Source organism: Mauremys mutica, chromosome 7 (genome assembly GCF_020497125.1).
Source record: "Mauremys mutica isolate MM-2020 ecotype Southern chromosome 7, ASM2049712v1, whole genome shotgun sequence".
NCBI lineage: Eukaryota > Metazoa > Chordata > Testudines > Geoemydidae > Mauremys > Mauremys mutica.
The window spans coordinates 55,988,153-56,003,515 of record NC_059078.1 but is presented as its reverse complement, the minus strand read 5'-3'; the positions used below and the strand labels follow the sequence as shown (position 1 = coordinate 56,003,515).

Sequence of the window (15,363 nt, the reverse complement as noted above, 5' to 3'; positions counted from 1 at the left end):
CCCTAGTTTAAGCCTGCAGGCAAAGCACAGGGCTGAGACTCTGAGGCTGTGGCAAGATAAAGACAAACAACTCACAGCACAAACCATCTTCTCACCCCCAGGCTGGGGTGGATGCAGCCTCCCAACTGAATGGGTCCCTGTGGTCGAGGGGGGCACAGACCACTCACAGCAGCACCCTCCACGCCAACACCGCAGCTTGAATCCCGGCCCGGTGTGGAGGGGAGGTCCTGGTGGTGTTGGAGAGCTGCTCAGCACTCCCCACACCGCAGTGACTCCCATCCTGTGGGGCTGGGCCCAGCTCCCCGCTCTGGCCATTGCGACCTGGAACATGAACCTCAGGTCTGGTGCTCTTGGTTCATGATTTCCATGGTGCAGCTAAAGCCAGGAACCCACGCTAAAGCTGCTGCCCCTCTGATGGGACAGCTGGGGGGGGGGTGCTGCTGCTGTGGGTGGTCAGTGCCCCCCTCGACTACAGGCCCACTCCAACTCTGACTGGCAGATGGGAGTCCTTGAAATGCACCTACCAGAGCTGCAGATGGTCTAAGTGGGCATATCAGCCAGTCCCCAAGCCCTCCAGTGGAACCCCCTTCTCTGGGCCCCTACAACTGCCTCCTCCCCAAATGGGAACTCAGCACCTTGTGCAACCCCCTCACATTTCTTAAGGAGTGTGGCTACTGCTAATCTTAGGGAGTCTGGCTGACGAGCAGTGACACACTAGGAGAGGTGGGAGAATGCATCTTTTCAGTGGAGATGGGGGTGACATTAAATGTCCCAGGCCTGTGGCTCTCTGTGGGGTTCCCCCCCACCACAAAGGTGCACTAGATCTGATATAAAATGCTCTGCATGGACTTTGTTTCTCGCTCCCCACCACTGCAGGGCCCGGAGAAATCCATGGGAAACATTTGCAAATTCCACCATTGGCTGTTAGGTTAAAAATCACTGGCCTGAGTCCCCACTGCCCTGCATCTTGTTTTATCATTCACACCTGTGCTAAGGGCGTGCAACATGGCCAGTGCTATCAGACCAGAATTCTCCTCTCACGCCTACCGGTAATAGTTGTTTGGACCATCTTGGCACAGCTGTGTATGTATTTTGCTTGCACAAGCGGATTTGGGGAATGGACCAATTCAGACACAAATAAAGCTGTTTTCATTTTGGTTTTTTGTTTTAATTTCATGGGAAAATGCTATGAGAGAGAGAGGTTTTGTAATAGCTTTTGGGACCTGATTCTCATTTACACTAAGGCCTCTTTACACCACTCTGGCAGCATAAAGTAACTTTAAAATGGGCATTATTGTAATTTACGACAACTGTAGGGCCGCTTTCCACTGCCACTGTGTTGTACATGGGCCCTAGTGTAAATGAGAATCAGTTCCTTTATGTTTCTAACTTTTGGGCCAAACTACCTGGCAGTTTCCATTTAACCGTTCATCCCTGCTTTTAAAGAATGGGCCGCTTTTACAGTCTACAATGCAAGTGAAGCTTCATAGTGTTAAATGAAGAGGTGATAATCCAAATAATGCAACATCAAGTGGCACAGGGAAAGCATGTGCTCAATGATCAGGACTCTTACTTCCACTCCCCAGAGCTGGCCGTGTCAAAGGCTTGTACTCAGCATCTGGAGTAAGGTGTAGCGCTTGTGTCTGCCCAGCACCACTTGCCAGATGGCATGTAGAGCGACTTACAGCCTCTCGCTCATCCTCTTGGCTGAGGGGCGGTGACACATAGTCACAAGCCCCTGTGACTTTATAACTGACACTGCCCACTAATCCACAAGCAACATGCTGCCTAGTAACAGTTATAGCGTTGGAGAAGGCTTGCTAGAGGTAGGAGTGACACAGGAAGGAACGCCGTCGCCACCACAACCACAGGAGAAACCTTTCACTCTGTGGCACAGCAGCCCCCAAGGGAAGGAAGCTTCTGGGCCAAATTCAGCAGTGATGTAAAAGAGATGGTAAACTATCCACTGGGTGTAAGAGAGCCTTAGGCAGCCAGATTCATCCCTGCTGTCATTCTGCTGCAGCCAAGGGACTAGACACCAGCCTCAGTTACATCAGTGTAAATCCAGAGTAGCTCCAATGCCTGCCAAGCGGTTATTCCAGTTTTACATTAGCATAACAAGGCAGCATCTGGCCCAAGGCAGGTCTCAGTGGATGTAAGTGATAAAGTAACTAACTAGCCCAGGTGTGGCCCTCAGGGCCCAACACTAGGTGGGGTTGAAGCCTTCCCCTGGAAGCACTTTGCTTCTCACAATGTGGGGCCCTCCGTGACTCGCACAACGGGTGTAAATTACATGCTTAGGAGGCAGAAGCTGGGGCATGGAGCAGGAAATGCAGCCAGCAGGAGTACAGGAGACCATGCTCCATTCTACTTTAATTCATGCCTGCACCAGCCCCAACACTGCTGGGAGCAATTCAAACCTGGCAGAAGCAGGAGCAGCTCCCACTGATTTCAATGAGTGCTATGTCTCCTTGCCCCGGGGACTGTGTTTGGTCCCACAGAATGCTAGATGGCTGGGAGCTGCACTCATTTTGCATAACCACTGAATGCCATCTCAGCGCAGGTGACACCTGCTAGCAACACCTGCTTGCTAATCAGCTGGCTCCTAGGGCATGGTTCTCCTCTCTCAGTGTTTGGCTGCAGGGGAGTTACTCCTGACTCACGCTAGTGAAAAGGAAGTGAAAAACAGGCCCCCAATGTGTAACTTATCCCACCATGGTATCACCACTATGTTTGGTCCTACCACATGGACATTTCCTTTGGGGCATGTGGCACAGTGGCATAATGGGCAGAGAACAGGATGTCTTATGGTGCAGAGATTTCAGGGACACTTCTGTGAGACTCTCTGCCACCCAAGCATCATGACACAGGCATCCCTGGCTAGGAATGGAGCTCTCCGAAGATATTGTGACCCACCGTGCAATTCATGCTAATAACTATTCAATGCTCTGTGCCTGTCCTGTCTGCATTACAAGTGCCCCTCGCAGGGGTTCTCACAAGAAATTTTTTGGTGGCCTCAGAGTGGCCTATTTTTCCTAAAATACTTAATTAATGTTAGGAAAAACAAATAAATATGCACATATACATGTCCAAATCATTGTAATTTATTTATGTAGGGTTTTTTTTGCAGACTCAGTAATAAAAATAAAATACAGTTGTCGCTATTCTTTACTGAACCTAAACAGAATAGAAACAAAATAAGATGCTTTGCACATTCTTGTCTAGTTTGTTGTTGTTTCTTTTACTTTTTTGGCTGCTTTTGTTTTTAGATTTGCTAGCTAATATGGCTGCTGCTGTGAAAACTAATATATGTATATTTGTATGTATCACTTTTCACAGCAGACTTACTAGCTAGCTGGGAGACAGTGAAAAGTGATATTAACAAGCATACAAATATCGCTTTTCACAGCAGACTTACACAGCCCCAGAAAGCCATGGATGGAGAGGTAGGTAGGGAGGCAGTGAAGGCCAGGGGGAGTGTGGGGGATGAGCCCAGGGCTGGAGCCCAAAGCCCCCTGACTGAGGGATGGAGCCTAAAGCCCTGAGTCTGGAGCCTGGTGCCTGCCACCCCAGGGCTGAAGCTGGAAGCCCAAGCCCCACTACCCCGGGAAGGTCAGGAACTCATACCAGCTGCCTGATCCTTTGGCAGTTGTGGCTGCAAAGGAGGGCAGGGCTGGCCGCCCTGGGGGAGGGGCCACTGCTTCCCCCCCATCACTATCCAGGAGGCTGTGGCCGCAAGAAAGGCCTCTGGTGGCTGGTTGCATGCGGCCACGGTGGCCACATTTGAGAAACACTACCCTACAATGCAGGTGTAATTTCTTCTGGCCCTATCCCAAGGGTCTAGAGGTGAGAAAGGGAAAAGCCACCTATGCATAGTGCACGTTCTATTTGCAAGACCACCGGAGAGACAGCTTCAGCCATCCTAGCTGGGAAAGCTGAGACATAGCCGGATTAACAGCTAATTGGGAAAGTGCCCCCGCTCGCTCCCCACAAGAACAGACACCCTTTGAAACCAGGGGGTGGGAAATGAGAGGCAGGGAGAGGAGCATCCAGGTGTTAATTCACACTAAGGGTATGTCTACACTACGGGACTATTCCGAATTTGCATAAACCGGTTTTGTAAAACAGATTTTATAAAATCGAGTGCGCGCGGCCACACTAAACACATTAAATCGGTGGTGTGCGTCCATGGTCCGAGGCTAGCGTCGATTTCTGGAGCGTTGCACTGTGGGTAGCTATCCCATAGCTATCCCATAGTTCCCGCAGCCTCCCCCGCCCCTTGGCATTTCCGGGTTGAGATCCCAGTGCCTGATGGGGCAAAAATCATTGTCGCGGGTGGTTCTGGGTAAATGTCGTCAGTCACTCCTTCCTCTGGGAAAGCAACGGCAGACAAGCATTTCGCGCCTTTTTTCCCTGGATTGCCCTGGCAGATGCCATAGCATGGCAATCATGGAGCCTGTTTTGCCTTTTGTGCCTGTCACCGTATGTGTACTAGATGCCGCTGACAGAGGCGATTCAGCAGCGCTACACAGCAGCATGCTTTTGCTTTTGCATGACAGCAGAGATGGTTATCAGCCATACTGCACCATCTACCAATCCATAAATTGGTAATAAGATGATCATGGCTACCAGTCCTTTTGCACTGTTCCATTTGCTGCTGTCATAAGTGCCCCTGGCTGCTCTTAGCCAGGGGCGCAAAAGCCAAAATTGGGAATGACTCCCTGAGTCAATCCCTCCTTTTTGGTATCTAAAAATAGAATCAGTCCTGCCTAGAATATGGGCAAGTGTACTAGAGAACCACTGTATCAGAGAACCAGAGAGCACAGCTGCTCTGTGTCAGATCCTGCAGAAATTATGAGCTGTATGCTATTCACAGGGGGTGCTCCTGCAACAACCCCACCTGTTCATTTCATTCTTCCCCCAGCCTTCATGGGCTACCGTAGCATTGTCCCCCCACTTGTGTGATGAAGTAATAAAGAATGCAGGAATAAGACACAGTGACTTGTTAGTGAAGGCAGCCTCCAGCTGCTATGATAGTCCAGACAGGACAGTAAGGAGTGCATCCCTCTGCTAGTTCAGGGGCACTTGAATCTTTTCTTTACACATGAAGGGTGGGGGCTGATGGAGCTCAGCCCCCTGTTGCTATGACGATGATGGATATCAGCCATACTGCACCATCTACCAGGAAAAATTAGGACCAGGCACCCTTGATCGACCTGACAGATGCTAGTACGCATGGTTACCAGTCCTTTTGCACTGCCCCATGTGCCAATAGGCTGATGATGACGATGGGTATCAATCTTATTGTACCATCAGCCACCCATGGCGAGGGGAGCAAGGATGTTGGTGTTGAGTGCTGCACCATCCCGTCTATCTGCAGCATTCAGTAAAGATAGGGTGACATGTAAGAGTCAAGACAGGATTGTTTTCCCTTTCACTTCTGGGGGTGGGTGGGGGGGTGCGTAAATTGCCTAGCTATGCCCTGACCCACCGCGGACACTGTTTTTGACCCTAGAAGCATTTGGCGCTCAGCCAAGAATGCAAATGCTTTTCAGAGACTGCAGGAACTGTGGGATAGCTTGAGTCCTCCAGTCCATGAGCGTCCATTTGATTCTTTGGCTTTCCGTTACGCTTGCCACGCAGCAGTGCGCTGAGTCCCTGCTATGGCGTCTGTCTGGAGATATTTAAAAAATGATTTTGAATTTCGTCTTCTGTAACGGAGCGCTGATAGAACAGATTTGCCTGCCCTTACAGCGATCACGTCCGCATCGTCCATGCTGGAGCTCTTTCTTTATTTTGATTTTTAACTGCATCACCACCCGTGCTGATCGGAGCTCCACGCTGGGCAAACAGGAAATATTCAAAAGTTCGCGGGGCTTTTCCTGTCTACCTGGCCACTGCATCCGAGTTCAGATTGCTGTCCAGAGCGGTCAGTGGTGCACTGTGGGATACCGCCCGGAGGCCAATACCGTCGATCAGTGGCCACACTAACCCTAATCCGATATGGTAATACCGATACTAGCGCTACTCCTCTCGTTAGGGAGGAGTACAGAAACCGGTTTAAAGAGCCATTAAAATCGATATAAGGTGCCTCCTAGTGTGGACGGTTGTGGCGTTAAATCGGTTTTACACTCCTAAAACCGGTTTAAACGCGTAGTGTAGACCAGGCTTAAGAGATTGGAATCTGGCTAATGAAGAGCTCAGCTCTGTGCCTAGCAGATTGGAAGGACCTTTCCTGGACACTGAGATTCATGAGAGTTGACTGAGGTCAGCCAGGATTAGACTCCAGGACCCTCCTAGGAGCCCCTGGTGCTTTGCTATGAGTGAGCAGCACCCCTGCCCTCATGTGGCTTATCTGGGGACAGTTTGCAGAGCAATGAATAAGTCAGTCACTGAAAGTCAACTGAGTTAGACAGTCTCCTTCCCTCACTCCCCATCTCCCTCTGCTTTCCCTCTTCCAGATCCGCAAGAGAAGCAAAGCCTGCCGGGGGGGCCTGTGGGAAAACGACGAGCTGGTGTCCATCAACGGGGAGCTATGTGCTGGCCTTTCCCACGCCAGCGCCATGCACATCATCGACTCTTCCAGCGACACGCTCCACATCTGTGTAAAAAGGTAACAGCCGAGTGCGGGCTCCAGGCAGGGAGCGAACTGCAGGGATACAGCCCCCCTGCAGCGCAGCTTCATTCTCCACAGCAGCTGTCACACAGTTGGATGTGGGGAACACTTTTGCTAACACAAGGCAAGGCAGCCTTGTCGTAGTACACCGGGGCATGAAAGCAAGTCAGAAAAACAGGCCTATGGAGGACTTTGCATTCAACAAATGTATGGCCTCCTAGGGCTTCCTGGTTGTCTCTATGCCGTGCTCCACAGCCAATTAGACTGCACAGCAACAGTGGGGAACAGAACTCAGGTCCTCCTGCTCCTATTGCTTTAGCTAAGAGAATCATTGTTAGCAATACAGGGAATATGACTCATAGACGAGCAATTATGATTCCATTCTGCAGCAGGCAGTGTTTCACACAAGACAGTTCATCACACTCATTAGTAACATCAGTGACATTGCTTTACTTTAAATAAATGAGTATTCTGTACAACTGGGTTTGATTACACATGGGTCAATTACATTAAAGGAAAAATGGCATGGTGCATTAATGACAGCATTTCATAGTAAGGCCAATAATGGGATGGAAACAGAGGCATAAAGAAGTCAGAAGCATACCTCCAGACATGTCCCCCCCTCTGGCCTGTAAGAGGTCCGGCTGGCTAACGTCCTGATCTAGCAAAGCACTGAAGCAGGGGACTAACTTCAAGCACATAAGTAGGCCCATAAACTTCAGTGGGACTATTCTGAGAAGTTAAACAAGTACTTTAGGGTTTGCTGGATTAGGGTCCAGTGCAAGTCGGGAGTAAATCCTGAAGGTTAGAGATAGAAAAGCCCTGGGAGGTCCCAACTCCTCCCTCTCCCTGACAGTGCAGAATTCACCCCTATTGTACCCCGGATTGGACAAAGCACTAGTGAATGTCCCTGTGAGGAGATTTCCACAGCGATAAAGAGCCACACTGGCTGATGGTCTCTGCAGAGTGGGGCCTGAGGGTGACTGTGCTCAGACAGGGAAGAAAAGGGCAGGACGTCCCCACCCACAAGGAATCAGTACCAGGTCTCCATGTAGCGCAGGGGAGGGAAAACTATGGCCCGCGGGCCGGATTTGGCCCATACGGGCTTTCAATCTGGCCCTCGGGATTGCCAACCCCGTGACACAGCAAGGCTAAGGCAGGCTCCCTGGCTGCCCTAGCGCCATGCGGCTCCCGCAAGCAGCTGGCACCACGTCCCTGTGGGCCCCGGTGGAGGGGGGAGGCAGGAGGCTCCGTGCGCTGCCTTCGCCTGCAGGCACCACCCCCCGCAGCTCCCATTGGCCAGGAACAGGGAATGGCGGCCAATGGGAGCTTCGGGGGTAATACCCACCGGCGAGGGCAGCGCGCAGCTGCTGGACATGCTGGCCATTTCCGGGAGTGGTGTGGGGCCAGGGCAGGCAGGGAGCCTGCCTTAGCTCCGCTGCGCACCACTGCCACTCCGGAACTGCTTGAGGTAAGCAGCGCCGGGCTGGAGCCCGCACCCCATACCCATCCTGCAGTCTGCACCCCAACCCCCTGCCTTGAGACCCCTAACCCCCTGATGCATCCCTCCTGCACCCCAACCCCCTGCCCTGAGCCCCCTCCTGCACCCCGCAGCCCTCCTGCACCCCAACCCACTACCCTGAGCCCCTTCCTGCACACCGCACCCCAACCCCCTGCCCCAGCCATACATTCATGGCCCTGCATACAATTTTCCCACCGAAAAAAGTTTGCCCACCCCTGGTCTAGCTGGAGTGAGCCAGTGCACTGAGACATTCTGCTGTGTTCTCCTGTGGTTCTGGGCTCTTACCAGTGATTAAGTGTGACAAGAGAGGCCTGCGGAAGGTCTCCAGAATAGCACGGGCCTTATGTCACCACACCAGAGCCCACCTGCAGGCAGCAGGTGCTGGGACGAATTCCACTGGGACAAAATCAGCACACTTTGAATTAGCGAAGTGACACAGGCAGTCTCCCCACTGGGTGTGTGAATCAGCTGTCCAGAGGCCAGCATTAGACAGCTTTGAAATAACATAACTAGCTGGCCTTACTCTTCAGTGGGGCTTGCCAAATGCTGCTGCCTGTTACATCTCTGCTCCTTGAGCCATATTTATGTTCTCATGCAGCACAACACTCGTTTCCTTCCCGATAGGAGAGTCAGTGTGCTGATTCCGGTGAGTGCATGTGTGCAAGTGAGAGACGGGGCCTAACAGCCAGGACTCCGGGGTACTGTTCCTAGCTCTGACTCTCACAACAATGAATAATGCTAAGTTACTTTTAAAAAAGCAGAAGGGGGAAGAAGGGATTGACACAGGCATCTTTTTATTTTAGGGATTAAGGGACGCTGATAGCAAGAGGGAAGAGTTGGTGTGGGAGGCCATATGAGAGAGGGGATGGTGGCCTGAGCAGCTATGAGTGGGAGCGGAGGTGATCCTAATAACCAGCAGTGGGAAGGGGTGTGTGAATAAGACACCTCTCTGTCAAGATATGCATGTGGCCCACACCACTGCAGTGTTTGAGAAGCTCCAAACTAGCCCATTTCCAACAGAACCAAATTCCAAGTCTGTCCTGCCCCCTCAGCAGTTCACATTTTCATTCAGAGCTCTCTCTTGCATGATTTGCACCCCTGGTGCCCCCCAGGTAAGCGGCTGTAGCAATGGGAATTACCTTGTGAGTTAGCCAGATGGCACTAGAGTGCATCATGTGGTGCTGGAGGCCCTGGGTGCTGGAGTTCCTGGAGTTCCCCGGGCTGGTTAGCTCTATGCTGCTACTGCTGTAGTCTAATTATCGCTTCTTCCCTTCCCCATAGCCCAAATGGAACACAACCCCCTTGCCCACTGCTCTCACATTTTATCCTCTTCCATGTCATTGAGAGGAAGCCAAGTGATACAATTTTCAAACGCACCTAAGACCCAGATTTTTAACAGTATGTAGGTGTTGTTGCGCTCAGCATTGCAACAGCTAACTGACTGAGAAGTCTAAGACTCATCTTCAAAGGGATTTAGGCACTTAGGAGCCAAAATCCCATTGACAGTCAATTGGATTTAGGCTCCTAAGTGCTCCAATCCCTTTTGAAAAAAGGATTTAGGCGCTTGTCAGTTAAATTTTTTTACTATCCAGCCAAGCACCAAATTATCTTTCATAAACCCTTAAATTTAAAAAAAACAAAACAAGGACTCCTCGGTTTTTTTGCTAATACAGACTAACACGGCTACCACTCTGACATGGGCGGCAGGTTATATACATCTGCGGTGCCTGGGCTCCAGGAATATTCAGGGCTGGGGGCCCTGCTCCAGCAATATTTGGAGCTGGGTCTCTCCCCCGGCCCTGCCTGGATCGGGCCCCGGCCCCTGCGGCGTCCCTGCCTGGAGCAGGTCCCAGCCCCCGCCTGCCACCCTTCCCCCACGTGTGTGTCCCCCCCCCCGCCGCCGCCGCCGCCGCCGCCACTGCCGCCGTGCCGCCCGCGCCGCGTCCCTGCCTGACAGAAAGCAGCAGGAGCCTCTTCCTCATGCTGCCGGAGTAGAGCGGCTCCCGGCAGAACTGCTGTCTGCTGCCCCAGGGTCCTAGTGCCTGCCCTCCACTAATGGCAAGGCAGGCTGCCCTTACCCTGCCCTTCCGCCCTCGCCCTGAGCCTCCCCAATGCCCCAAACCCCACATCCCCAGCCAGAGCCTTCATCCCCCCGCACCCTAATCCTCATCCCCAGCCAGAGCCCTCATCCCCTCCGCAGCCTAATCCTCAGCACCAGCCCTGAGCCCCCCCACGCATCATGAACCCCTCATCCCTCTGCACCCTAATCCTCAAACCCAGCCCTGAGCCCCCCCACGCAGCATGAACCCCTCATCCCCCCGCACCCTAATCCTCAGCCCCAGCCAGAGCCCTCACCCCTGCACCCTAATCCTCTGCCCCAGCCCTGAGCCTCCCCCCGCAGGATGAACCCCTCATCCCCAGCCAGAACCCTCATCCTCTCGCACCCTCATCCTCTGCCCCAGCCCTGAGCCCCCCCACATCATGAACCCCTCATCCTCAGCCCCACATCCCTCACCCCATACCCCAACCCTCTGCCCTGAGCCCCCTCCTGCATCATGAACCCCTCAGCACCAGCCAGAGCCCTCATCCTCCCGCACCCTAATCCTCTGCCCCAGCCCTGAGCCCCCTCCTGCATCATGAATCCCTCAAACTCAGCCCCACAGCCCTCACCCCTGTATTCCCTCCTATCCCCAAACTCCCTCCCCACAAGGTGCACCCCTCCCCCTTCCCACACACCCCTTCCCAACCCCAAACTCCGTCCCAAAGCCTGCACCCTTCACCCCCCCTGCACACCCACCCCTGCTCCATCCCAAAGCCTGCACCCTGCACCCCTCCTGCACCCTAATCCCCAGCCCAGGATCTGCACCCCAGACCTCCCCCCCCAAGCCCCCTCCCAGAGCGTTAGGCAGGTGGGGGCGGAGTTTGGGGGGGCGGAGTTGGGGGGCGGGTTCTGGGCACCACCAAAATTTCTACAAACTTGCCACCCATGCATTCTGAAACCTTACATTTAAAAGAGACCCACCTGCTCCAAGCACTTGCAGTACAAGCACACACCCAGCCCCTGCCTCCCTCATAAGGCTCACGGTGAAAGTTTCCCTCGCCGCCATATGAGCTTTTCTTTCTCAAGCGTTTATTGGTTTGAAAGATGAAGCATAACCGCTTCTGAACCACCTTTTCCCAGACCATGTGCCAAACTGTCAAGTCCTGACTCAGTGCGTACATGACTGTGCAGGCGCCGCTACACGTACAGTGGGGTGTAGCGTACCGACACTACACAGCCAGCTAGCACAGGTATACACAGCAGCGGAGACAGTGAGGCACAGTTTAGGTGAGTAGAATGCCCTACATGCCTGAACACCCAGAGATGTACCCTACATGGCTCTCTACTTGCCCAAGCCGTGCCTCCCACATCTAATGCTGCTATTTTTAGCAGTGTAGCATCCTGCTACCTCCCTGCTGCCAGAGGCTTGCACTGCGGCATGTAGCTATGCACCACAGTGCGGATACAGCCTGCCTTCCGCCGCAGGGTGTAGCTACATGTGTAGTGCCTGTACAGTAACTCCTCACTTACAGTCGTCCTGGTTAACGTTGTTTTGTTGTTACGTTGCGGATCAATTAGGGAACATGCTCGTTTAAAGTTGTGCAATGCTCCCTTCTAACGTCGTTTGGCAGCGGCCTAGTTTGTCCACTGTTTGCAGGAAGAGCTAGCTAGTGGGGGCTTGGAACCAGGGTGGACCGGCAGCCCCCCATCAGCTCCCCGCTCCCCTAAGTTCCCTGTGCAGCAGCTGCCCAGCAGGCTACCAATTGCAGGCAGTTCAGCTGTCCCTCCCCCCACTGCCATGTGCTGCTCCTGCCCCTCTGCCTTGGAGCTGCTCCTGGGAGCCTTCTGCTTGCTGTGCGGGGGAGGGAGGAAGAGGGAGGCTAATGTCAGGGTGTTCCCCCCTACTCCTCCCCCCCCCAGCTTACCCCTTTTTCATGTAGAGCAAGGTGGGGACAGGACAGGGTTCAGGACAGAGAGAGCTTGCTGGCAGCAGCTGCTGTCTCAATTTCCTGATTTTTTTAAAGGCAATGTACTCAGAATGGGGTCCGCATACTTAAAGGGGCAATACACATCTCTCTCTTTCTCCACACACAGGATGTGTGTGTCTGTCTCTGTCTGCCATGCTGTCTCCCCTCCCTCCATTCATGCTGCCTTGTAGAGAGTGAGGCTAAATTAACAGCAATGCGTTAATCCTTGAGGGCTCAGCAGAATGATAGTTCATCATTTAGCAGTAAGGCATTCCCTGGGAAATATCCCACCCTCTGACTTCACCACTTCAACCAAGCTTCACAATCATCATTGCTGTGTACAATATTAAATTGTTTGTTTAAAACTTAGATTGTGTGTGTGTGTGTGTGTGTGTGTGTATAATATAGTTTTTTGTCAGGTGAAAAAAATTTCCCTGGAATCTAACCCCTCCCTCCATTTACATTAATTCTTATGGGGAAATTGGATTCGCTTAACATCATTTTGCTTAAAGTTGCATTTTTCACGAACATAACTACAACGTTAAGTGAGGAGTTACTGTACTGTGCATGCCACTGTAAGTGTAGACACAGCCTAGTGGGAGTTCTGACACAGCAGGTTCTGAGTAATAAGAATGGCAGAATTCGGCCCCAGTGTGAACTCAAGGGGCCAAATCATGGAGTCCTGACTCAGCCTTCTGCAAGTAAAATTACCACTGATTTTTTGCCTGTCCAGGACCATCAGGACTGAGCCCATGGGATATAGTCAGAAATCAGAGTACAGGGCTCAGTTACAGCTCTCACCAGCCAAGCTGGGATGGACGGGGGTGCAGGAAGTGCCTTGCCCCTGCTGTGGGGCCTGGAGACAATATGCCTTTGAGAAGCATAGCAGCCCCCAAGGTCTGGGGGAGGGGAAGACGGGGTGCCACTTGCTATTCCTGTGTCACAGGTATAGCCAACACCCTGTCCAGCACAGCCAAGCTAGGAAGCAGAGAAATGTCAGTGATGAATTGGCCCTGATGTAGCCATCTGAGTTGCACCTGCAAATGGTGGGTTTGAATTTGGCCTGTATCATCCCCTATGCTGAGTGCCATCCCCCTGCATCCTAGGAGTTCCTCCACTGACTGAAATTCACTGAGCCACTCCTCCTTCTCTCCACAGGATGGCTGGCAGAGACCGGTCTGGCACTCGGCCTCTGCACTCGCTTTCCCCTGGGCAGCCACGAGTGCTCTCCCCACCCTGCCCAGTCAGCCCAGAGCCAGCTGGTCCCCCAGCCATCACCCCACCTGAGCCACAGCGCAGGCGGCAGCAGCAGCTGGGGAGCCTGACCTCGCCTCCCGACAGTGAGGCGTACTACGGCGAAACGGACAGTGATGCTGACAACATTGCCCAGGAGAAGCACCGGCGGGCCCGCAAGAAGAGCCCTCGCTCTCCACCTGGAGGCTCCAACAACAAGCCAGGCGAGCCACAGGACGAGGTGTCTCTGTCTGAGCTGAGTGGCTATGACAGCACCCCAGAGGCAGCGGCGCAGGCCGGAGAGGGAGGAGAGAACATGAGTGGTGTGGCCGAGAGAGAGATTGTGAAGCAGCCCAGCAGCCGCACGGACACCCCTTTCTCAGAGAGTGAGGTGCTGCTGCAGCCGTCCCCAGCAGAGAACAGGGAGCTCTCCCCAGAGGCCATGCTCCTGCCCCATGCCACCAGGACCATCCGAGCTGAGCGCCACCTCATCCCCATGGTGGGGCCAGTAGAACACCCAGTCGATGAAGATTTAACCACCACCTATGCAGAGAAAGCCAAACTAGCTAGTAAGTGCCCCCTGACCCACCTCTCTACACCTCTGCTGCAACCTGCCTGTGCTAACTCCCCTTCCCAGGCCAAAAGGCCTTCACCCAGCTTCTCTCGTGTGGAAGGAGGCTGGGCCGGGCCAGCCTTGCAGAAACCTGAGCTGGTGGCTTAGGTCACTCAGGGTTTCCTCTGGCAGGCGCTCAGGGAAGATGTTTGCAGTCTAAAATTCAAGCACAAAAAGTGGCAGGACTCCACCCATCCCCACCCTGATTTCTGTTGAAAACAGGAGGGAGATGGCCAGTACTGGAATTGTCCGGGTTCAAGGGAGTGCTGGTAATGCCTGTGCTCCAGGGAAGTGATTCGGGTGTGAGTCCTAAGCCTGGTCTCTCTCTGCCTAGGCTGAGGGCAGCACCTGGGGACAAAGCACCCCCATTCGCTCTATAGCCACCTCTGTGCCCAAGCAAAGGAATAATATGAACGGACTCCAACGGGGTAACACCCAGCCCTCATGGTCAAGGAGAATTACTGTGATAGAGACTTTGAGTTCAGAGAATGGAGACAGTCTCCACTCAGAGCCATGCCAAAATATTGTTACCAATGGCTTACATCTCCTTAAGGCTGATCCTCCCATGCTATGAAGATCAAGGGGTGTGTGTGTTCATTTTCCTCCTCCTTTGGAAGGTGATTTCTCTGCAGTCTTGTTTGCATCAGCAGGAGCGGGTGTGTCTGCATGTGGCACTAGCTGGCCAGCTCCAGTAGAGGAGACTGCTTTCCATGCATGGGCAGCATGGGCATGCCAGTGAGGCGAAGCGAGGGGGGAAATCTCAGCCAACTCTGACAATGCCCTGTGGTGGAAACCCCCTCACTTGAGATATTTAAACTGGGACAAAACACCAGAGAATACACTCTAGGGATACACTGGCCTCTGGGTGATGGACTAGACCAGTGGTTCCCAAACTTGTTCCGCCGCTTGTGCAGGGAAAGCCCCTGGCAGGCTGGGCCGGTTTGTTTATCTGCCGTGTCCACAGGTTCAGCCGATCGCGGCTCCCAGTGGCCGCGGTTCACTCCTACAGGCCAATGGGAGCTGCTGGAAGTGGCACGGGCTGAGGGACGTGCTGGCCGCCCTTCCTGCAGCCCCCATTGGCCTGGAGTGGTGAACCGCGGCCAGTGGGAGCCGTGATCAGCCTAACCTGCGAACTTGGCAGGTAAACAAACCCGCCTGGCCCGCCAGGGGCTTTCTCTGCACAAGCAGCAGAACAAGTTTGGGAACCATTGGACTAGAGGAGTACGTCTGCACTGCAAACTAAGCCTGACTCTGACTCATATTTGAGCCCACGCCCCGTTCCATCCACGCACAAATCAGTGTGAATCAAGTCACCAAGCACTCAGGAACCGGAATCTAGGACCCTGCTGGGGGGTGGGTCAGAGCCTGAGT

At 53.3% G+C, this 15,363-nt stretch overlaps 1 protein-coding gene across 1 annotated transcript in view; it reads left to right on the top strand.

The window, feature by feature from the left end:
* SYNPO2L (synaptopodin 2 like) overlaps positions 1-15,363 on the top strand; it is a 62,713-nt gene that overhangs the window by 17,004 nt on the left and 30,346 nt on the right. The window contains exons 2-3 of the mRNA XM_045025324.1: positions 6,462-6,613; positions 13,305-13,948. Of these exons, the coding sequence (XP_044881259.1) occupies positions 6,462-6,613; positions 13,305-13,948 (796 nt within the window). The remainder of the gene's footprint in view (positions 1-6,461; positions 6,614-13,304; positions 13,949-15,363) is intronic.